At 46.2% G+C, this 24,907-nt stretch overlaps 1 protein-coding gene across 1 annotated transcript in view; it reads right to left on the reverse strand.

Annotated features, from left to right (window-relative positions):
* LOC115463628 (oocyte zinc finger protein XlCOF6-like) overlaps positions 1 to 23,404 on the reverse strand; it is a 31,956-nt gene extending 8,552 nt beyond the window's left edge. The window contains exons 1-2 of the mRNA XM_030194327.1: positions 23,369 to 23,404; positions 21,455 to 21,553 (exon numbers count right to left, since the gene is read on the reverse strand). Coding sequence (XP_030050187.1) covers positions 21,455 to 21,553; positions 23,369 to 23,402 — 133 coding nt within the window. The 5' untranslated portion in view covers positions 23,403 to 23,404. The remainder of the gene's footprint in view (positions 1 to 21,454; positions 21,554 to 23,368) is intronic.
* Between the last annotated feature and the right edge of the window lie 1,503 nt (positions 23,405 to 24,907).

The raw sequence follows: 24,907 nt of genomic DNA on the forward strand, positions 1-24,907 counted from the left end.
CTTTAGAAATGTTAAATAGTAGTAGTAGTAGTAGTAGTAGTATTTTTTTACATAATTGGCCCAAAATTATGGAAGAAAAAACAATGAGGTAGACCTTGTAAAAAAAACCCAATGTCTTTATTAGTAGATTAAAAGCTCCCAGATATTCAACATAAAATGCCCGACGTGGCCATGTTTCGCCAGTGTAAAAATGGCTGCATCATGGGCATTGGGTCACCAGCTGATATAAAACTTCAAAAAAAAAAAAAAAAACTGTTCTCAGAATCTAGCTTTCTGTTTTAATAGCCACACCAGCCTAGGGTTTTTTTGAAGTTTTATATCAGCTGGTGACCCGCTGCCCCCAACGCAGCCATTTTTACACTGGCGAAACATGGCCACGTCAGGATTTTATGCTGAATATCTGGGAGCTTTTAATCTCCTAATAAAGACATCGTTTTTCTACAAGGTTTGCCTCATTGTTTTATCTTCTGTATTGGAACTGGTGGACCAACTGCCTTGTTGTTTTCTGACTCCAAAATTATGGGATACACTTCCTGTTGGGCTTCGCTCTATACACAACATTACCGGAACAATGAGGATATTTTTGTTATGTACTGAGAACTGGTTCCTGCCTATTTGGCTGTTTGTTTACACTGTTTTGATGATTATGTCTCTTGGCCGCTGCATGTAATGTGTTCTTTTATTATGTACATTTTTGTTCCTCGCTTAGGGTCCTATTTACAAAGACGCATTAGCGCGCGCTAATTTTTAATGCATTCTAATACTGCTAGCGCGTCTCTGTAAACAGGGCCCTTAGAATCTAATATAATAATTTGCTCTTGCAACGTTTCAATGTCTCTGGCTGCGTTCGTAACCACCAGCAAATGACTATATTAGATTCGAAGCCAGGAGGCGGGACCCCCTCCGAGTTCCAGACCCCCCTCCCTCCGAGTTCCAGACCCTCCCTCCCTCCCTCCGACTCAGTTGCAGAAACAGGAAATGAGGGCGGGACCAGAGGCAGAGCTCAGAGCGAAGAGAAGGGAAGGCAGCCGACTCACTGAGCCTCTTCAAGTTTCACTGCTGCCGTGACCCTGGTAAAAGGGGGAGAGGGGAGGGTAGCAGAGGGGTCAGCTCTGTGTTTTTAAAATGCCTTTTAAATTCTGGGTGGGCGGCACGCAGGAAGGCGAGGGGCAGGCGAAGGACTGTTGTGGGAGTGGGAGAAGAGGTCGGGCTGGAACTGAATCGGAGGGAGGAAGGGACGGTCTGGAACTTGGAGGGGAGGGTCTGGAACTGGGGGGAGTCTGGAACTGGGAGGGAGGGGGAGTCTAGAACTCGGAGGGAGGTCTGGGAGGGGGGTCTGGAACTTGAGGGAGGGAGAGGGGTCTGGAACTCGGAGGACGGACAGAGAGAGGGGGGGAGGAGGGGCCTGGAACTCAGAGGAGAGGGTAGGCCTGGAACTCAGAGGGGAGGGGGGCCTGGAACTCAAGGGAGGAGGGGGGGGGGGGGAATGCACCACCTTGAAAAAAAAAACCAGCAACCCCAATCAGGCCCGTAGAGAACACCTGGAACCTTATGGACATAGTAACATAGTAGATGACAGCAGAAAAAGACCTGCACGGTCCATCCAGTCTGCCCAACAAGATAACTCATATTTGCTGCTTTTGTGTATACCCTACTTTGATTTGTACCTGTGCTCTTCAGGGCACAGACCGTATAAGTCTGCCCAGCACTATCCCCGCCTCCCAACCACCAGTCCCGCTGCCCACCACCGGCTCTGGCACAGACCGTACAAGTCTGTCCAGCACTATCCCTGCCTCCCAACCACCAGCCCCGCCTCTCGATCCTGACTAAGCTCCTGAGGATCCATTCCTTCGGCACAGGATTGCTTTATGCTTATCCCACGCATGTTTGAATTTCATTACTGTTTTCATTTCCACCACCTCCCGCGGGAGGGCATTCCAAGCATCCACTACTCTCTCCGTGAAAAAATACTTCCTGACATTTTTCTTGAGTCTGTCCCCCTTCAATCTCATTTCATGTCCTCTCGTTCTACCACCTTCCCATCTCCGGAAAAGGTTCGTTTACGGATTAATACCTTTCAAATATTTGAACGTCTGTATCATATCACCCCTGTTTCTCCTTTCCTCCAGAGTATACATGTTTAGTTCAGCAAGTCTCTCCTCATACGTCTTGTAACGCAAATCCCATACCATTCTCGTAGCTTTTCTTTGCACCGCTTCAATTCTTTTTACATCCTTAACAAGATACGGCCTCCAAAACTGAACACAATACTCCAGGTGGGGCCTCACCAATGACTTATACAGGGGCATCAACACCCCTTTCTTCTGCTGGTCACACCTCTCTCTATACAGCCTAACAACCTTCTAGCTACGGCCACCGCCTTGTCACACTGTTTCGTTGCCTTCAAATCCTCAGATACTATCACCCCAAGATCCCTTTCTCCGCCCGTACCTATCAGACTCTCCCCGCCTAACACATACGTCTCCCGTGGATTTCTATTCCCTACGTGCATCACTTTGCATTTCTTCGCATTGAATTTTAATTGCCAAACCTTAGACCATTCTTCTAGCTTCCTCAGATCTTTTTTCATGTTTTCCACTCCCTCCGTGGTGTCCACTCTGTTACAGATCTTAGTATCATCCGCAAATAGGCAAACTTTACCTTCTAACCCTTCGGCAATGTCCCTCAATATCCTGGGGTGGATCCCGTCCGGTCCCATGGCTTTGTCCACCTTTAGCTTTTCAAGTTGTTGATACACACTTTCTTCCGTGAACGGTGCTGTATCCACTTCATTCTCAATTGTATTATTTTCAGTCCATCGCGGTCCTTCTCCAGGATTTTCCTCTGTGAAAACAGAACAAAAGTATCTATTTAGCAAATTGGCTTTTTCTTCATCATTTTCCACATAGCAGTTCGCAGTATCTTTTAGTCTCATTCCCTTTTTAGTCATTCTCCTTTCACTAATATACCTGAAGAAATTTTTGTCACCCCTCCTTACATTTCTAGCCATTTGTTCTTCCGCTTGCGCTTTTGCCAGTCGTATCTCTCTCTTGGCGTCTTTCATTTTCATCCGGTATTCCTCCATGTGTTCCTTTTCTTGAGTTTTTCTGTATTTCTGGAACGCCAACTCTTTAGCCTTTATTTTCTCAACCACTTGCTTGGAGAACCATATCGGTTTCCTTTTTCTCTTGCTTTTATTTACTTTCCTTACATAAAGGTTTGTGGCCCTATCTATAGCTTCTTTCAGCCTGGACCACTGTCCTTCCACTTCTCGTATTTCCTCCCAGACAAGTGGTGAGTTGCAGGGGAGTGGGAGAGGGGAGGGAGGACGGCCTGGAAATCGGAGGGGAGGAAAGGGGCCGTGGAACTTGTAGAGGGGGAGGCAAGGGGGCCGTGGGACTCGGAGGGGAGGGAGGAAAGGGGGCCATGGGACTCGGAGGGGACAGAGGGAGAGACCAAGGGAGGGGGGGGGAATAATCTTGCTAGCGCCCGTTTCACTTCATACAGAAACGGGCCTTTTTTTTTACTAGTGTCATGATAATGCAGGTTATGAATAAATGTTATTATTGTCACAAACAGAAGGCAAAATGCTCTACTGGAGGGAAAACGCCAAGCAATTTGTTATTCAATATGTATTCCTAGACTCGTCGTCAAAGGGTTAAATTTCCACTCAGAACAGATTCTCAAACATGGATGCAGCGCTAAATGCTGCATCTGTACGACGAGTCTAGGAATACATATTGAATAACAAATTCCTAGACCCCTGATGCAGGCTGGTAAGGCCGAACCACGAGTCATGTCGGGTTGTCCTCATTGTTTTGGAAGAATCTTTAATAAACTTTGTTCTGAACACCATCTGTGAGAGGTTCCATTGCTCTACTTTTTCTTGCTTGGCTTAAATTTTATTATTATTATTATCAGTGCGTTTTTTTCTAGCGAAAAAGGTGCCAGTACTCAAATGTCAGACCACCCTTAAGGGGTGGGGTGATCACTGAGGGATCCACCCCACAATAACCAGGTCCACTGCAATCAGTCAAGGAATCTATGACAAGGCAGACTTGGTGTGTAGAGCCTGAACTCTTTCATTAAAACTTGGGGACCATGAGTCAATTTTAGCAGACAACGGAAAAGGTGCCGGTAGTACCCCCAAATACCCCCTCAAAAAAGCCCTGATTATTATTATTACCATGGGATGGTTTTCCAAGAGTTACTGAACAGAGATGGTGTCCATCTATCAAAGAAGGGATGAAGTGTCTTCCGTAACAGACTGGCTAACGTACTAAAGAGTGGAGGAGTGGCCTAGTGGTTAGGGTGGTGGACTTTGGTCCTGGGGAACTGAGGAACTGAGTTCGATTCCCCACTTCAGGCACAGGCAGCTCCCTGTGACTCTGGGCAAGTCACTTAACCCTCCATTGCCCCACGTAAGCCGCATTGAGCCTGCCATGAGTGGGAAAGCGCGGGGTACAAATGTAACAAAAATAAAATAGATACTATTGGAGATTCTACATGGAATGTTGCTATTCCACTAGCAATATTCCATGTAGAAGCCTGCGCAGCCACATTGGTGATCTGCAAGGGCCGACTTCTACATGGAATGTTGCTAGTGCAATAGCAACGTTCCATGTAGAATCTCAAATAGTAGCAACAGTGGAGGAGTGGCCTAGTGGTTAGGGTGGTGGACTTTGGTCCTGAGGAACTGAGTTCGATTCCCACTTCAGGCACAGGCAGCTCCTTGTGACTCTGGGCAAGTCACTTAACCCTCCATTGCCCCATGTAAGCCGCATTGAGCCTGCCATGAGTGGGAAAGCGCGGGGTACAAATGTAATAAAACAAGACATCAGATACCTTTATAGAGATGGGAAAAAAAGAGTAATATCTGGAGAGCTCTGTAAACCAATGCCTGTAGTATGGGAAACAAATTTCTAGATCTAGAGGTTATAATGGTAGAAGCTGACTTGGATTTAGTGGTGGTCACGGAGAACCATGACTGGGATATTCTATCGTATCAGGCTGCGGGGTTCAATTTATCTCCAGATCCTGGCAAAGCCTCATGCATTCTCTGCAAATCAAATTACATTTCATACCACCCCCAGACCAACGGGCAAACAGAACGGGTTAACCAAAGTCTGAAGGCCTTTCTATGCACCCATGTCTCCTCATCACATGATAACTGGGCTTCTCTACTCCCATGGGAGGAATTCTGTCATAATAATCATGTTAGTGGGTCCACCAGGGCCTCACTTTTCTAGATTGTATAAGGCCAGCATCCTCAGGTGCCTCTGTCTATACCTCTGGGCCCCAAGGTTCCTGTGGTCAATTAGACATTTACCTCCCTCTCTCAGATCTGGGATGCCACTCGGAGACTCCTGGTCCAAAGTGCCCAGAGGTTCGAAAGGCAAGCTGACAGACATAATCTGGCCCCCCAGTTCCACGTGGGAGACCTGGTCTGGCTTTCCACCCGGAATCTACACCTCAATACTTCCTCTTTCCAATTTGCTCCCCATTTTATTGGACCCTACCCGATTATCCGGGAAATGGGACTTGTCACCGACCAATTGCGACTCCCATGTACCTTATGGATCGACAATACTTTCCATATTTCACTACTGAAACCGCTGGTTTTGTGGCAGGCTGCCAAGACCCCCTAGCACCTGTGTGGAGTGGACCCTTACAAGGACTACAAGGTTCAGACCATCCTGTACCTTATTGCCTGGAAGGGCTATGGACTTAAGGACAATTCTTGGGAGCTTGCTATCCAGGTCCACGCACCAGCTCTGCTACGCCATTTTCATCGTTGCTACTTGTGGAAACCTGGATTCTCCGTGGGGAACATGGGAACGTTGAAGGGGAGGTACTGCCATGGCCACCCCAGACCTACCTCTTGTGGCGGGGAGGGGGCCTCGTTCCAACTGCCGCTGACTGCCGGAACCGCTGGCAGCACAGGAGCTGATGACGATGGACTCTCACACATTGACGCGTGCATGTGCACCCACGCACCTGGTCGGTAGGGTTCTACCGAGCGCTCTGGATGATGTCACACTGGGGTGCTACTTTAGCCCGCCAGTGGCAGCATTCTCCTCCTTCGCAAAGCCCCTGTAATCTCTGCTTCAGCCAAGCTCCAGCCTTGCTTCAGCCAGCTCCAACCAACCTTCTGCCTAGCTCCAGCCCCTCCTCTCCTACCAGGTCCCGCTCCTGTGGTCAGCCCGCAGTCCGGCACTGTTTGGCCTCCCAGTGATTCGTCAGTCATCACCTGGAGCTCTCCTGCTCTTCAGGGTGGAGGAGAAGCCTAATGGTTAGTGCAGTGGACTTTGATCCTGGGGGACTGGGTTCAATTCCCACTGCAGCCTCTTGTGACTCTGGGCAAGTCACTTAACCCTCCATTGCCCCAGGTACAAAGACGTATCTGTATATAATATGTAAACCAGTTTGAATGTAGTTACGAATACCACAGAAAGGCAGAAGTATATCAAGTCCCATTAACAAGATTCCATGCACAATCTCAAAGAGTAGCAACATTCCATGGTCCCATTAACAAGATTCCAGGCACAATCTCAAAGAGTAGCAACATTCCATGTAGAAACCCAAAGAATAGCAAGATTCCACAATCCCAAAGGAGTGGTGGAGTAGCCTAGTGGTTAGTGCAGCGAACGCTGATCCTGGGGAACTGGGTTTGATTCCTACTGCAGCTCCTTCTGACTCTAAGCAAGTCACTTAATCCTCTGTTGCTATGGGTACAAAGAAGTACCTGTATATACTGTGTAAAGTACTTTGAATGTAGTTGCACAAACCACACTACTACTACTACTACTTAACATTTCTAGAGCGCTACTAGGGTTACGCAGCACTGTACAAAATAAACAAAGAAGGACGGTCCCTGCTCAAAGGAGCTTACAATCTAAAGGACGAAATGTCAAGTTGGGCAGTCTAGATTTCCTGGGTAGAGGTGTAGAGGTTAGGTGCTGAAGGCGACATTGAAGAGGTGGGCTTTAAGCAGAGATTTGAAGATGGGCAGGGAGGGGGCCTGGCGTATGGGCTCGGGGAGTTTGTTCCACGCGTGGGGTGAGGCGAGGCAGAAAGGGCGGAGCCTGGAGTTGGCGGTAGTGGAGAAGGGTACTGAAAGGAGGGATTTGTCTTGAGAGCGGAGGTTACGGGTAGGAACGTAAGGGGAGATGAGGGTTGAGAGGTAAGGAGGGGCTGCAGATCGAGTACATTTGTAGGTTAGTACCAGAAGCTTGAATTGAATGCGGTACCTGATCGGAAGCCAATGAAGAGTAGTAAATCACCGGGACCTGATGGTATTCATCCCAGAGTATTAATAGAACTAAAAAATGAACTTGCGGAGCTACTGTTAGAAATATGCAATCTGTCCCTAAAATCGAGTGTAATACCGGAAGACTGGAGGGTAGCCAATGTTACTCCGATTTTTAAGAAAGGTTCCAGAGGAGATCCGGGAAATTATAGACCGGTGAGTCTGACGTCGGTGCCGGGCAAGATGGTGGAGGCTATTATTAAGAATAAAATTGCAGAGCATATAGAAAAACATGGACTGATGAGACAAAGTCAGCACGGATTTAGTGAAGGGAAGTCTTGCCTCACCAATCTAATGCATTTTTTTGAGGGGGTAAGCAAACATGTGGACAATGGGGAGCCGGTTGATATTGTATATCTGGATTTTCAGAAGGCGTTTGACAAAGTGCCGCACGAAAGACTCCTGAAGAAATTGCAGAGTCATGGAATCGGAGGTAGGGTATTATTATGGATTAAGAACTGGTTGAAAGATAGGAAGCAGAGAGTAGGATTGCGTGGCCAGTATTCTCAGTGGAGGAGGGTAGTTAGTGGGGTCCCGCAGGGGTCTGTGCTGGGTCCGTTGCTTTTTAATGTATTTATAAATGACCTAGAGATGGGAATAACTAGTGAGGTAATTAAATTCGCCGATGACACAAAATTATTCAGGGTCGTCAAGTCGCAGGAGGAATGTGAACGATTACAGGAGGACCTTGCGAGACTGGGAGAATGGGCGTGCAAGTGGCAGATGAAGTTCAATGTTGACAAGTGCAAAGTGATGCATGTGGGTAGAGGAACCCGAATTATAGCTACGTCTTGCAAGGTTCCGCGTTAGGAGTTACGGATCAAGAAAGGGATCTGGGTGTCGTCGTCGATGATACGCTGAAACCTTCTGCTCAGTGTGCTGCTGCGGCTAGGAAAGCAAATAGAATGTTGGGTGTTATTAGGAAGGGTATGGAGTCCAGGTGTGCGGATGTTATAATGCCGTTGTATCGCTCCATGGTGCGACCGCACCTGGAGTATTGTGTTCAGTACTGGTCTCCGTATCTCAAAAAAGATATAGTAGAATTGGAAAAGGTACAGCGAAGGGCGACGAAAATGATAGTGGGGATGGGACGACTTTCCTATGAAGAGAGGCTGAGAAGGCTAGGGCTTTTCAGCTTGGAGAAGAGACGGCTGAGGGGAGATATGATAGAAGTGTATAAAATAATGAGTGGAATGGATCGGGTGGATGTGAAGCGACTGTTCACGCTATCCAAAAATACTAGGACTAGAGGGCATGAGTTGAAGCTACAGTGTGGTAAATTTAAAACGAATCGGAGAAAATTTTTCTTCACCCAACGTGTAATTAGACTCTGGAATTCATTGCCGGAGAACGTGGTACGGGCGGTTAGCTTGACGGAGTTTAAAAAGGGGTTAGATAGATTCCTAAAGGACAAGTCCATAGACCGCTATTAAATGGACTGGAAAAATTCCTCATTTTTAGGTATAACTTGTCTGGAATGTTTTTACGTTTGGGGAGCGTGCCAGGTGCCCTTGACCTGGATTGGCCACTGTCGGTGACAGGATGCTGGGCTAGATGGACCTTTGGTCTTTCCCAGTATGGCACTACTTATGTACTTATGTACTTATGACTTGAGGAGAGGGGTGATATGAGTGTATCGGTTCAGGCGGAAGATAAGATGTGCAGCAGAGTTCTGAACGGACTGAAGGGGGGATAGGTGGCTAAGTGGGAGACCAGTGAGGAGTAGGTTGCAGTAGTCAAGGCGAGAGGTAACGAGAGAGTGGATGAGAGTTCGGGTGGTGTGCTCAGAGAGGAAAGGGCGGATTTTGCTAATGTTATAGAGGAAGAAGCGACAGGTCTTGGCTGTCTGCTGGATATGCGCCGAGAAGGAGAGGGAGGAGTCGAAGATGACACCAAGGTTGCAGGCAGATGAGACGGGGACGATGAGGGTGTTATCAACCGAAATAGAGAGAGGAGGTAGAGGAGAAGTGGGTTTGGGTGGGAAGACAAGAAGTTCGGTCTTAGCCATGTTCAGTTTCAGGTGAAGGTTTAGTGGTGAATTCGAGGTTGATCTTCTGGACCTTGTCGCGGAAGTAGTCAGCCAGTGATTGTAAGCACTTTGAGCAGGGACTGTCTTTCTTCTATGTTTGTGCAGCGCTGCGTAAGCCTTGTTGCGCTATAGAAATGCTAAATAGTAGTAGTAGTGATTGAGGACAGAGTGAGGGGGGGGTGGGAGCGGAGGGCACTTTGAGGAGGGAGTTGAGGGTGGCGAAGAGACGACGAGGGTTAGAGCTGAGGGAATTAGTCAAATGAGTGTAGTAGTCCTGTTTGGTGAGGAATAGGGAGGACTGGAAGGAGGATAGCATGAATTTGTAGTGAATGAAGTCAGTGTGGGTGCGAGATTTCCGCCATAGGCGTTCAGCCGATTGGGAGCAGGAGCGAAGGTAATGGGTGCAAGGGTTAAGCCAGAGCTGGGGATTAGTGCGCCTTGTGGGTGGGGAAACAGACGGCGCAAGGGTGTCTAGGGCGGAGGAGAGAGTGGCATTGTAATTGGAAACAGCCTTGTCGACGGACTCGGAGGACGTGATGGACGGGAGGAGATCAGAGATACTAGCGGATAAGGTGGGGAGGTCAACAGCCTGGAGATTCCTGGAGGTAGTGGTTAGTGTTGGGCGGGACTGAGGGGGAGGGTGATGAAGTGTGAATGTGATCAGGTGATGGTCAGAAATGGGAAGAGCAGAGACGCACAGATTAGAGGGCGAGCAGGTAGAAGAGAGGACGAGATCAAGACAGTGACCAGATTTGTGAGTAGGGGTGGTGGAGCTCAGTTGGAGGTTGAAGGAGGAGGTTAGGGTGAGGAATTGAGAAGCGTATGAGTCGGATGGGTTATCAGTGTGTATGTTGAAGTCACCACAGAAAGGCAGCATATCAAGTCTCATTTCCCTTTTCCCATAGACAGCCCAAGGGCTCACTATCCAGGACATAACATTTATATATATTATATAAATGTTTTTTTCAAGCAATCTAATGTTGATTTGAGTCTCATCGTTTCTTAGCATGTCACTGTAGATCATGTGACCCAGTCAACGGTTAAAGAAAGAAGTCTCAATGATAGGCAAAGTCCTTGGTGCCCAGACAAGAATCCTGGGGAACTGGGTTCGATTCCCACTGCAGCTCCTTGTGGCCTTGGGCAAGTCACTTAACTCTCCATTGTCCCAGGAACCAAAGCTTAGATTATGAGGAAGTACCTGCATATAATGTGTACAGCGCTGCGTACATCTAGTAGCACTATAGAAATGATTAGTAGTAGTAGTAGTTGTACAAGAACCTCCCCTCGCCCCCTTTGGAGTTAGGAGGTCCTGGTAAATCATTGCATTTTAGTTTAGGGAGCTCTGCCTAGAGGAAGTAACTTTGAGTGAAGTCTATTTACTGTACTGTTTTTCTTTGTAACCTACAGTAATGCCTTATGGTGCTCTGAATCTCTGACACCATAGCAAAGTAAGTGACGGCATATAAAAAACCTGAATAGTCCATCCAGTCTGCCCAAGTCACATTCATTCTCAATTTTAGATTAAATCGACAATGACATAGTATGACCTAGTTCCCATACATTTTCTGTGTTTACATAAGGAGTCTCCACACAATCTATATGTTTTATGCATTTTGTTATGTACATGATATTTTTATTTGCTTGTTTATTGAATTATTTATCATTTATTTATTTATTTTATTTATTTTTGTTACATTTGTACCCCGCGCTTTCCCACTCATGGCAGGCTCAATGCGGCTTACATGGGGCAATGACTTGCCCAGAGTCACAAAGAGCTGCCTGTGCCTGAAGTGGGAATCGAACTCAGTTCCTCAGTTCCCCAGGACCAAAGTCCGCCACCCTATTTATTTGGTTTCAGTGCTCTACTTTTCTTTTTTTTTAAATTTGTATATATTTATTGATTTTGTATAATAACAAACATATTGCTTATCAAACAGTCATTCACTGATACAATCTAAAATATTCCCCTCCCCCTCCCTCTCCCCACCCCTCCCTCCCCAACAGGTTATACATTTAAGTTTTATGTCATGTGGGTTAAACTCCGATATTGAGTCCATAACTCTGAAGATTCATTATAGCGTCCCAATCTCTTGTCCGTAAATTTCTCCATTTCGCCAATCAAAGATAGCTTCAAGAGCCAGTCCTCTTCCGAGGGTGCCTCTAATTGTTTCCAATGCCTTGCTATGACAGTTTTTGCTGCTGCTAAACACATTCTTTTAAACCGGCTCTGCCATTTAGCTCCTCGTCTATTACCCAATCCAAGCAAACACCATTGAGGTTCACACGGGAATGGCTTCCCCGTATGGGCTGCTATCTTTGTAGCAACATTTCCCCAGAAGACCTGTATTTTGGCACAGGACCACCAAATATGTAGATAGGTCCCCCTCCTCATCTCCACATCTCCAACACCATTGTGATGTCCCTGGAAACATAACATTCAATCTGTATGGGGTATAATACCATCGTGACAAGATTTTGAAAGCATTTTCCTTTATCAGCACACAGGTTGAGGCTTTAGTAACCTCAACCAGAATTGCCTTCCACTCGTGTGCTGTAAATTCCTTCTGCAAATCCCGTTCCCACTGAAGCATATAAGGACATTTCTCAAAGGTCCTACCCCTTAAAAATTTATACAATATAGAGATAGTACCTTTCATTTTCCCCAAGGAGCTCCACATGTTCTCTAGGCCCTCATACTCCTCCGGGTCCGCCTTCAACCACCCTTGTGTTTGTATATAATGTTTGACTTGTATGTAGAAGAATTGTTCAGTATCTAAAATCCCATTTTGCTCTTTAAGCTCTGCAAAGGGAACCATTTGTCCATCATCCAGCAGATCTCTAAAACAAATTATCCCCTTCTCTGCCCATCTCCTTGCCACCGGATGACCCATCCCTATCTGAAACCCTGGTTCCCCCCCAATGTGTGCGTAAGATGAGGTGAGCCTGGACTGCCACAGTTTACTTCTAACCACTGTCCACAATATTAAGAGGTGTTGCACGAAGGGGTTGGAAGTCAATGTTGTGTACATCCTACGTGGAAAGGAGGCCCAAAGTATTGATTTTAAACAATGGTTCGGCACCATAGATTGATCAAGTTGGGCCACCACTGAAAGCCTGTCTTGGCTCAATGCGGAGATAAACTTTAATTGAGCAGCCCAGTAATACCATTTGAGGTTTGGAACCCCTCGTCCCCCCAAATCCACTGACTTCCATAACAACTTTCTGCTTTGCCTAGGCGCTTTACCCTCCCAAATAAATCTCAAAAGAGCTCTCTGCAATTTCTCCAACTCCCCCTTAGGCACCAATATTGGTAATGTCTGAAAGAAGAATAGCACTCGAGGTAAAATATTCATTCGGACAACTGCTATACGCCACCACCATGACAACCATTTCCCCGTCCATGCTTCCATGTCTGCTCGTACCTGTTGAAAAAGTGGTATATAGTTCAGATTGAATAATTGTGAAATCTCTATAGGTATCCTGACCCCCAGATATTTAATCTCATCTTGTCTCACACGAAATGGGTATGTTCGCATGAGCTCTTGCATCCAGGCCTGTGTGATGGAAACCTCCAACAACTCCAATTTGTCATAATTGATCTTAAAGCCTGACATGCGTCCATACTCTGCTAAAGCTACCATCAGGTTCGGAAGGGTCAATGCAGGGCTTCCCACAAAAAATAACACGTCATCCGCAAATAATGCTAATTTGTGTTCTACAGACCCAATTACTATCCCTTTTACATCCGCAGATTCTCGAATCTTCTGCGCTAACGGCTCTATATAGAGCGCGAAAAGTAGCGGAGACAGTGGGCAGCCCTGGCGAGTTCCACGTTCTATCTGAAATGTCGACGTGTACCCACCATTGATTTTTAATCGAGCTATTGGCCTTTCATATAACCTATGGAGCCATCCCAGTAGACCAGTCCCAACTCCCATGTGTTCCATAACTTCCCATAGATAGGGCCACTCCACCCTATCAATTGCCTTTTCTGCATCTGTACTTAGTAAAGTGACCGGTATATCCTGTCTCTTAGCCTCCCATATAACATGCAGTGTACGACGTACATTATCTGCTACCTGCCGGCCCTTAACAAACCCAGATTGGTCAGTATGTACTAATTTTGGTAGAATTGCACCTAGCCGGTCTGCCAATACTTTTGATAATATTTTTATATCTAAGTTGATCAGCGAGATTGGTCTATAAGACCCACATATAGCCGGGTCCCTTCCTGGCTTTAAGAGCAGAGATATTCCCGCCTCATGCATACTAATGGGCAATGACTGACCCTCAAAACAGGCATTTCCCACTCTCATCAACAAAGGTCCCACTTCCCCCGCGAAAAGTTTGTAAAATTTGGCGGAGTAGCCATCCATTCCCGGGGCCTTTCCTCCCTTAAGATTCTTAATGACTCCTGTGATTTCATCAAGACGAAATGGAGCTTCCAGCTTACGGCTCTCCTCGCTAGTCAGTTTGGACAGCCCAAGTCCCTCAAAACTCTGTCGCACCTCAGCAGCTTCCAACCCTAATTCTCTTTTATAGAGCTCTTTATAAAAAGTTAAGAATTGAGTTCTAATTTCGTCATCCCTGTAATATAGCTGATCCCCTGGGCTTTTAATTTTTGTAATGGTATGATTTCTCTGCCTAGCCTTAAGGCAATTGGCCAGCATTCTCCCTGACTTATTACTATATTCATAAAATTTATGTTGGAGAAGCTTCCTCATAAATTCCACCCTCACTATTTGTAGCTTTTCCAGTTCCATCCAGCACCTCCTGAGCTCTTGCAGGTCTTTTGCCAAACCCCCTGCCTGATGTTGTCTTTCCAGATGAACCAGTCTGGATCTCAAATTGAGTTCCGCTGCTTCCCTGGCGCGCTTTCTACGAGCCCCCCACTTTATGAGATGCCCTCGTACCACCACCTTCAGTGCATCCCAGAGAGTCCCATCTGAAACTTCCCCCGTGTCGTTAGTTATGCAGTAAGACTGGATCACTTTACGAATATCTGCACAAATTCTGTGATCCCCCAGTAATGACTCATTTAATCTCCAGAAGAGGAGCCGATCTTCCTCCCTCCACCCCTTCAGTTCAAGTTCTACTGGAGCATGGTCTGAAATACTAATGGGGCCAATCTCAGAATCTAACACACTATCCCAGAGTGTGCGACTGCACCAAATCATATCTATTCTGGTATATGTAGTTTGTGAATGAGAAAAAAATGTATATGTTTTTTGGCCTGGGTGTCTGAGCCTCCAAACTTCAACTAAATCTAACTGTGAAGTCAATTGTTTTAGTTTTTTACTGTGGGTCACATTTATACTTCCTCCCCCTCTAGAATGGTCCATTGGTGACATATATGTATTAAAATCACCTCCTAAAATCATATGTCCTTGTTGGAATTGGGAAAGTTCCTCTGTCAACTTATCGAAAAAGTCCCCCTGCCCCACATTCGGAGCATATACATTCACAATAGTCACAGGTTTGCCATATATAAGTCCCTTTACCGCCAAACATCTGCCTAGGACATCTTTATAAATATCATCAATTATAAATGGTATACCTTTCCGAACATAGATTACAAGCCCTCCCACTTTTCCTCCTCTTTTATCAAAATGAGCTATACAATCAGCAAAAGATTTGTGTTTGAGCAAATGAGCTTCACCACTCCTAATATGTGTTTCCTGTAGCATTACTATATCCCAATGAAGCCGTTGCACCTCCCGAAATACAAGACTGCGCTTTGATGGGGAGTTCAACCCATTGACATTCCATGTGCCCACTTTTAACCCCTGACCCCCCCTCCCCCTCCCCTCCCCCCCCCCCCCCCCCCCCCCCGAAGTAGCTGGTAGAAAACCTGCCAGCTGATGGTTCTGAGGAAGTAACTCCTCGCCAGAGCAGACTATTATTAGTCTTCATATGAAAAAACCCCAATTGCAATAAACTGTTACTATCTTTATCCCTCTCTCTAATCGTGTCTTAATATTATTGCTAGCCAACATAAAACATATATATTAACAGCATTTCAGGAGCGACATGAAACTGTCACCTAAAATAAACATGTTCAACCAACTGGTTATATAATTAACACTGTATGGTATGCATCCATTTCTCACGATCGTGTGCTCAAGTCCCACTCTTCTTTGGAGATCCTCGAGGACCTGTTTCCTTTCTGGATCCCACTCTCTGCCATGTGGATGCCATGCGTGACTGATTCATATTTGTAGAGGTTGATCCAGAAGCTTCTGGTGGCAAATCCTTACAGCCCAGATCCTTCAATATAGTCCACGCCTCTCCTAGCCGTGACACCCTCCGGGATTGACCTCCAACTGTAAATTGTAATCCAAAGGGAAATGTCCATCTATATCTAATGCTGGAGTGTTGAAGATATTGAGTAAGATCTTTAAATGTTCTTCTCCGTTGTAGGGTGCCTAATGCCAGATCTTGAAATATCGTAATTTTCTGGTTTTCCCAGAGGACATCACCCTTAGCTCTTGCTTTTCTCCAAATCCTGTCTTTGATTGTATAACTTGAAAAACAGACGATTATATCTCGAGGTTGAGAAGACCTCTTGGGTCCCAGGCTTCTATGTACTCTGTCAAACTGGATTGCAGAATCTCCTTGTTCCTGCTGGGTCTCTGCAGTCTCTCCCAGAATAAGAGCACATATTTCTCTAATGATTTTAGCACAATCCATATTTTGATCAGTATCTGGTATGCCTTTAAATCTGAGGTTACTTCGCCGTGAGCGATTTTCCAAGTCCTCCAGGTCTATTTCCATTTTAGCCTTATCCTCTTTCAGGGATTGGATTTCTGACTTTAACTCGTGCACTTCGCTTCCCACGTGCTCCAGTTCACCCTCTGCCTGCTCCATTCTATGCCCGATTTCCCGCATGTCTTTCTGTAAGTCAGTGACTGCCTCCTTAATCGTCTTGCGAACAGATGACATCTCCGCTTTCAGGGCCTTAAACCATCGAGCGACTTCCTTCTTGGTGATCTCTGTATCACTATCATGTTGTTCTATGAGGCCCTCCGCCTCCGATTCGGAATCTGCAGCCGCCATTTTGGCGCGTGTCATGTGCGATATGCTGCCGGAGTTCGTTGCTCCGTCGTGCTTCTCCGCCGTGAATTTAAATTTATCTAATTTTTTCCGGGTCGCCATAGGCTTGTGTTGGCCGCTGTGTTCCTTATCTGGAGGCCGAATTTTTGGGGTTTTTTCGCCGTTTTCGCCGTCGTTCTAGCGGAGCTCCGGAATCATGCGTCCATCCCCGACGCTGACGTCACTTCCTCCCTCTCAGTGCTCTACTTTTCATATGTTTAGTCTATGTTTTATGTTTTCTTAAGGTTTGTAATCCATTAGTAATATATATATATATATATTATATATATATATATATACAGTGCACTCCATTTAAGTGCATGTCGGATAAGCGCATGCTCTGTTTAACTGCATGCCGTACTTCGGTCCCGTTTTTGGCACCATCAATTTCTATGGGGACAAACTTTGGTTTAGCACACCACTGATAAGTGCAAGATTCGCTTATATGCATGGTTCAAGACCGCTCCTCTGCAGGAAGGACTCCGCATAAGCGCGTGCATGGAATATGGAAACCGATTGGCGCATGACAACCAACGAGATTTCAGATTTACTGCCTCTTTAACTGCCACAGGCAGAATAAGCGAAAGAATGATGTTAGAGCGTCCACCAGGGTCGTCGTCGTCATCGCGGCGGAACTGTAAAACTTTAACACAGGCTGAACGAATAGAAGTTCTTAAAAAATTAGAAAACAAACAAAGTCAAGCATCTATTGCTAAAGAATATGGTGTCAATCCCAGTCAAATTTCACGTGTCTTGAAGCAGAAAGATCAGCTTCAGGAAGACTGGCAAAACAATACAAATCAACACAGGAAACGTAAACGGGCGGGAAAAGCTGAGGATGTAGAAGATGCTCTTCTTTGTTGGTTTTCTCGAGTCAGGAGCAGACAGTTTCCTGTCAGTGGTCCACTGCTTATGGAGAAAGCTAACTAGCTAGCTGAAAGTCTTGGACTAACTGACTTCAAAGCCATTGTTGGATGGTTGGAAAGATGGAAGGAGAGGAACAGCATAAAATTCAAGAAACAGCATGGTGAGAAACAAGACGCTGATGACTTTGGTGCTGAAAATTGGGTTGTTTCAGTTCTTCCGACCATCTTGAACGAGTTTGCACCTCGTGACATATTCAATGCTGACTAAAATGGTCTCTACTGGCGAGCGATTCCTGATGGAACACTTGCATTCAAACATGCCAAAACTACTGGAGGTAAAACATCGAAGGACTGACTGACGATCCTCCTCTGCTGCAATATGGATGGGAGTGAGAAATTGGAACCCCTCGTCATTGGAAAGAGCAAACAGCCCCGTTACTTCAAGAATGTTAAGCGACTTCCTGTGTCATATGAGGCTAACGCAAATTCATGGATGACTGGGGAAATTTGGAAGTAGTGGCTAAAGAGTTAGACACTAGAATGCGGCACAAAAGCATCAGATTTTGTTGCTTTGTGATAATTGTGCTGCACACAGTGATGATGTCTGGCTATCTAACGTCAAGGTGGTCTTCCTGCCACCAAACACTACCTCTCTGATCCAACCTATGGATCAGGGCATAATAGCCAATTTCAAACAACATTATCGGGCTCTTGTGCTACGTCGTCTGATGAGCGTTATGGATGACCAGATTGGCAAGGATAAACGTGCTGTTGAACTGGCTCGTAATCTATCACTGTTAGATTCCCTACATATTACTACTACTATTTATCATTTCTATAGCTCTACAAGGCATACGCAGTGCAGTACACCATACACAAAAGACAGTCCCTGCTCAAAGAGTTTACAATCTAGATAAGACAGGTAAACAGACAGAACAATTAAGGGTAAGGGAATAAAGAGGATAAAGGACAGGGCAAGTGAGTTAGGAGTCAAAAGCAGTGGTAAAGAGGTGGGTTTTGAGTTTGGACTTGAAAACGGCTAAAGACGGGGCTAGACGTACAGGTTCAGGAAGTCTATTCCAGGCGTGAGGTGCATATGCAGAAAGAAGCCTGGAATCATGTTACACAGGCAACCGTTGTGAACTGCTACAAGCGGGCAAGCTTTGTTAAGGATGTGGAGGGGGATGCTGCTGTTGCAAACATGTCAGATGAAGAAGTTATTGACATACCAGCCGGTGTTACTGAAGAGGAGTTCCATCGCTACGTAGCTGTTGATTACGATCTACAAACAGCTGACGACAGCACTGATGTCGAGATATGTGCCTACACGCAGGCAACAACGGCTGATGATGAAACAGATGATGAAATGAGCAGCGAGGCACATGCTGACGAAATTCAACAACCTCCTCCTGTCACTTTTGTAAGGGCGCTGGAGAGTCTCAACGCCGTGCGGGCCTATCTGGAGGCCACTGGATGTCAGTGCTATGACAGTTTTTACCGTCTGGCAGATATAATCTATGGAACTCACAGACCCAAGAGTGTACAGAGGACTATAACTGATTACTTCAAGTAAAGCCTAATGTCAGTTGAGACTGTATATTGTACATATAATAATAAACAGTACTGTACATATGTTTATCAGATGTCAAGCTTCTTTGGGTCACAACGGTTAAGTGCACGCTCTGGTTAACTGCATGCATTTCTTTGGTCCCAGACCCTTGCACTTAAGCGGATTGCACTGTGTGTGTGTATATATATATATATATATATATATATATATATATATATATATATATATATATATATATATATAGTTGTATTTTACAGTATAGCATAAGCCCCCCTGAAGCAGCCCATGCAGGGCGAAACACCATCATGTTGAGCAGCATTTTAATCTACCATAATAAAGATTTTTAAGTTTTTATCTACCTTGATCGTGTCTGCCTCCACAATTTCCTTCCTTCGGGACCTAGAAGACTGTTTCTTGAGACCTTCGTGCTTCTCCTTTGCCACCATTTCAGGGTCAGCCTCAGCTATGTCATCAAGGCTAGGATTGGCAGTTTCCCCATAGTTGGGCAGGGAGCCAATTAGCAGCGTTCAGAGGCCGATCAGAGGAGCATGTACTCTGCCGCCTGCCAGAGCCCCTGCTGCTGCTGACCTGTAAATAGGACCTTTGCTGGCATCTCTTTCTTCCCTCTATCTCCCCTCAACCTGGCAGCCCCACAGTTCTGCCCCCTCTCCTGGCAGCCCTGTGGTTCTGGTCTCTCTCCCCCCGCCAAGGTTCATCTTCCCTCCGGCTCCCACACTAGGCAGCCTTGCGGTTCTGTCCCCCACCTCCCCGAGGTTCATCTTCTCTCAGGCTCCCCCTCCCCCGACCCGACAACCCCTTGGTTCTGGCCCCCCTTCCACCTCCAAGGTCTTGCATGTGTTTCTTCCCTCTGGCTCTCCCCACCCCCAGACTGGCTCACAGCAAAAACAAATCAAAGCGCCATATGTACAGGAGAGCCATTCCATGTGCCTGCTGCCCAGTAAGGCCTTGCTAGTACTGCTGGCTAACAAATGAGATGTATGCCTCAGAGAAAGTCGGACCAGCAGGAACTTTATGGGCTGCCAGCACATGGGCTGGTTCTACAGAACATATTGGCACTTTTCTTTGGTTAGAGGGAGGGAGATAAGGAAATTTGAGGGTTAATGCTGAATGGGTACGTTGGAGGAAGGGATGAGGGTTACTCTTGGGTGAATTCTGCGCTACTGCATATTGCAGAATTTGCACAGAAACACTAACACCAGCCCAGGAGGAGGGGGGAGTTTGTGAAGATCCTGGAGATAGGGGAAGATGTTGGACACTGTAGGATAGAGAGATGTGGGGAGGAAACAGGGAGACAGGGGGGATGCTGGACCAGGGAAGAGAATATGGAGACAAAGGATATGCTGGACCTGGACATAGTGGGGACAAGGAAGATGCTGGATAGGGGCTTGAGGGGATACAGAGATTAGACTTGGTGAAAGACTAAGGAATAAGGCTAGGGAAGGAAAGAGTGATATGGAATGGGAAGGTTGGGTAGAGGAAAAGAAAAAGTAGGTAAAGTCTTCTGGGTTGCCCCTTCCCACCCTGAAGAGGCATCTCTTCTCCTTTCTCTGTCCAGAATCTCCCCCTCATGTTCCTCCATCTAGTGTCTTCTCTCTCTGTCCAGTGTTTCCCCCTCTCTATCTTTCCGTGCCCAGCATCCCTGACTCTCTTCTTTGTCTTCCCTGTTTCCAGCATCTCCCACTTTCTCTCTCTGAACAGCATCTTTCTCTCTTTCAACTCGAGCATCTCCCTCTCATTCTTTCCCCTCAATATCCAGCATCCCCCCCTCTGTCTCTCTCTCTCTCTCTCTGCCTTCCTATCTCCTTCCTTTGTCCTGCATCACCCCCCCTCTCTCTCTCTCCTTCTGTGTCCACCATCTGCCCTGGATCTCTCCCTCTCAAACCTCCCCCCCAGTCAACCTTCAAACATATCTTTCTCCACTCTAGCGGCAGCTGGCAGCATTAGTGATTCACAAACCTCCCCCCAGCCCCTGAGGAAACAGAAAGTTATGTCAGAAAGGAACAAAGGGAAGGCTCTAGGAACAGCATAAGCAGTGTTTCTCAATTGCTAACTCTGCTGGTCACCTCCAGAGGGGAGGAGAAATTAGTTCTTAACTGCTAATTTTCTTTCCTTTAGTTCCTCTGGACCGGCCCAGATTGTGACTGATGGGTTATGCACCGATGGGTCTCCACCTGCTGGTAGGCATGCATAACCCATCAGTCACATTCTGGGCCGGTCCGAAGGGTTAAGCTGCCAGTCCAAGGGAGGGGGTTGAGAGAGGAGAACGCGTACCCGGGGATGGAAAGGAGGGAGAGAGATAAGCATGCGCGAGGAGTCCCTGCGTTGGTGGCTGGAGGCACGCCACCAACTTCCCGTTTCCTGCTGCAGGAAGAGGAGGTAGTGGCTCGGAAGCAATTTCTTTGACTGGCAGGGCTTCGGCATGGGGGCCTAAGCCCAAAGTGCCCCCCCCCATCCATGGCTATGTCACTGGGTGGTACTCTTGATACTCTTTTGTATTCTGTGCAAAGTTTATTACTCATCTGTATTCTGCAATACCTCCTTTTACTCTGTACAGTATTATTCCTCACCTGTGTCTGAGTGAGTACCTTCTCTCTCTCTGGTCTCCTGGGGATCCTGGACATATGGTTCCTCTTCTTCTTTAATCCTTGATAATATATCATGATAGGCTGTTTCCAAGAATAAAAAATAATGTTATTTGTATTTTCCTTATATTCACAGAAAAAGAGACCGCAGAACTCAAGGGAGATGCACATGCCACCCATCATCATAAAGCAGAGGGATCTGGGGGGTTATTATACCTTACTTCAAGTACTCTGGTGGTGGAACAAGTCATGAGTTATTTATTATAAAAAATGTCTTATCACTTGTGATAAAGTCACATCCAGGATAGTTGGGTTAAGGCAGCTTCAGTCTGAACTACAAGTCCCAGAAGGCATTGCAGGCAAGGAGCTAGGGGGTGAGAAGGAAAACCCGGACTGGACTCCTAGCTGCAATAAGGGAGGACATGGGGGTAAGCTTGGCTGCCACTAGGGGGAAAGAGAGCTAGGAAACCCTGTGTGCAGGAGCTCCTCATTAGGCTCATGCTCAACTCAGCTGGTATGGGTGTGTAGAGAAGCTAATGAGTGGAGAATGATTGGTTGTGAGAGCAGAAGCCAGGGATTGATTAGGCAGGTGGGAAGGAGTCTCAGCAGTTCAGTTCAGGGAGAGCAGCAAGGAAGGCGAGAAGCAGTTGCAGGCTGAAAACCCTTGGGCAGGGAGGTCCCTAAAGTATTGACCTTACTAGTGAAGCTGTTGCAGGGAGAATCCCTTGGGTGTGAGAAGTCCCTAAAATATGGAGCTCATTATGAGGGTGAAGAGAATAGAAGTATAACTGCTGCTTGGTGATTTAACTATGATGATGAATTGAATAGACTGCTGCTGTTTGGAATTGAACTAATGTTTATGGTGCACTGGATAAAGAGCCTAGACTGAAGCTTGACTGTAGCCTATATGGAATCCTGACATGTGCTAAGAGCCTTCTGCTTAAAGGGGACTACTGGCCACACACTTTCAGGTGGCTTATAGGTGCTTAGGATTGAAGGTGAATGCTGCTTTTGGAACTGTGTACTAGAAACCTGCAGGGAATAAAGTCCTTGAGTTTGAAGTTACTGGTGGATATCTGTTTCTTCATTGTACCGGGAGCCTGTGGTTAGAGGAGATTGTTCTATCCCTGGCTGCACAAGAGAGGCGCCTGGTTACACACTTAAGAAAGGGAGGCTATGAGTGTTTAAAAATTGTCCAAGTAAATTTTCAACAAGCTGGCATATTATGAGGCCTGTTAATATTAAGAACTGATTTAGGATGACTGCTTAGCCCTTCAGCTCTCTTTCTCTCACAATCAGACTATGAAATTATATGAGAATTAAAGAGGAGACACGTTTGCTGATGAAAGGAAGGTTCATATCTCACTTGCCCCACTAACACTTGTTCTGACATCGGGCAAGACACTTTAAGGGCAATTTTCTATCTATGAGCCTGTGGTTGTATGTCCCTGGCATGAGTAAGAGGGCTCTACTAGAATGGGCAGGGTATAGAGAGCCTGAAGCACAGCTCCAGTTCCTGTGGTACCTCAGATTCTGTGGTAGTCTTTGAAATATGGGGCACATACATGCAACATTTGCATGAATTGGACAATTTTGTATATTAGACAGTAGAACAAACAGCGAAGTGGACTAAAAAATGGATGACGCTCCAGGTAAAAAACTTTATTGATTGGTGAACATGACTCGACACAGCTGTGTTTCGGCCAAAGGGGCCTGCATCAGGAGTCTTGTGTGATCTAGAGTTCGCTCGTTGTGTTCGTCATTCAATGGATGGTGTTGAAATGGAGCTGTAGCGTCTCAATTTGAAGTAATGCTCTTTGAAGCTTTTCTAATCTCGAGTCCGGGTTTAATAAATCGGATGCTATTCCTGTTAAACATTGCACATAAAACAGTTCTTACCTAGGGAGATCAGGGTCTCATAATTCTCCTTCATCACCTCCCTGTAGAGCTCCTTCTGCCCTTCATCTAAATACTCCCACTCCTCCTGGGAGAAAGAGACAGCGATGTCCTCAAACGTCACCCGCATCTGAAACACAAACCAGAAACACTGAAAACGATGTAAATAGGAACAACAAACATAGTGTGAAACCTCTATATATGATTGCCAGAAGCCTAAGAAATATGATGGGAGAGTTAGAATATATTGCACTAAATGAAAAATTAGATATAATAGGCATCTCTGAGACCTGGTGGAAGGAAGATAACCAGTGGGACACTGTCATACCGGGGTACAAATTATATCATAGTGTTAGGGTGGATCAAATTGGTGGAGGGGTAGCATTGTATATTAACGAGAGCCTTGAATCAAATAGATTGAAAATTCTGCAGGAAACAAAACACATCTTGGAATCCCTGTGGATTGAAATTCCATGTGTAAAGGGGAAAAGGATAGTGATAGGAGTGTACTACTGTCTGCCTGGCCAGGATGAACAGACAGATGTAGAAATGTTATCGGAAATTAGAGAGGCCAACAAACTGAGGAACACAATAATAATTGGTGATTTCCATTACTCTGATACTGACTGGGTAAATATAATATCAGGGCATGCTAGGGAGGTAAAATTCCTTGACGTATTCAAGAACTGCTTTATGGAGCAGCTGGTACAGGAGCCGACAACAGAAGGAAAAATTCTAGACCTAATCCTTAGTAGAGCGCATGATCTGGTGCCGGAGGTAATGGTGCTGGGGCCGTTTGATAACAGTGATCATAATATGATCAAATTTGATATTAGCTTTGAAGTAAGTATACATAGGAAATCGGTGGTTGGGAGGCGGGGATAGTGCTGGGCAGACTTATACGGTCTGTGCCAGAGCCGGTGGTGGGAAGCGGGACTGGTGGTTGGGAGGCGGGGATAGTGCTGGACAGACTTGTACGGTCTGTGCCAGAGCCGGTGGTGGGAAGCGGGACTGGTGGTTGGGAGGCGGGGATAGTGCTGGACAGACTTATACGGTCTGTGCCAGAGCCGGTGGTTGGGAGGAGGGGCTGGTGGTTGGGAGGCGGGGATAGTGCTGGGCAGACTTATACGGTCTGTGCCAGAGCCGGTGGTGGGAGGCGGGGCTGGTGGTTGGGAGGCGGGGCTAGTGCTGGGCAGACTTATACGGTCTGTGCCCTGAAGAGCACAGGTACAAATCAAAGTAGGGTATACACAAAAAGTAGCACACATGAGTTGTCTTGTTGGGCAGACTGGATGGACCGTGCAGGTCTTTTTCTGCCGTCATCTACTGTGTTACTATGTTATAGGAAATCCAAAACGTTAGCGTTTAACTTTAAAAAAAGAGACTATGATAAAATGAGAAGAACGGTGAAAACAAAAAAACCTAGAGGAGCGACTGCGAGGGTCAAAAATTTACATCAGGCGTGGATGCTGTTCAAAAACACCATCCTGGAAGCTGAGGCCAAATATATTCCGTGTATTAAAAAAGGAGGGATGAAGACCA

The sequence above is a fragment of the Microcaecilia unicolor genome, chromosome 1, assembly GCF_901765095.1.
Source record: "Microcaecilia unicolor chromosome 1, aMicUni1.1, whole genome shotgun sequence".
In the NCBI taxonomy this organism is placed as follows: Eukaryota; Metazoa; Chordata; class Amphibia; order Gymnophiona; family Siphonopidae; genus Microcaecilia; species Microcaecilia unicolor.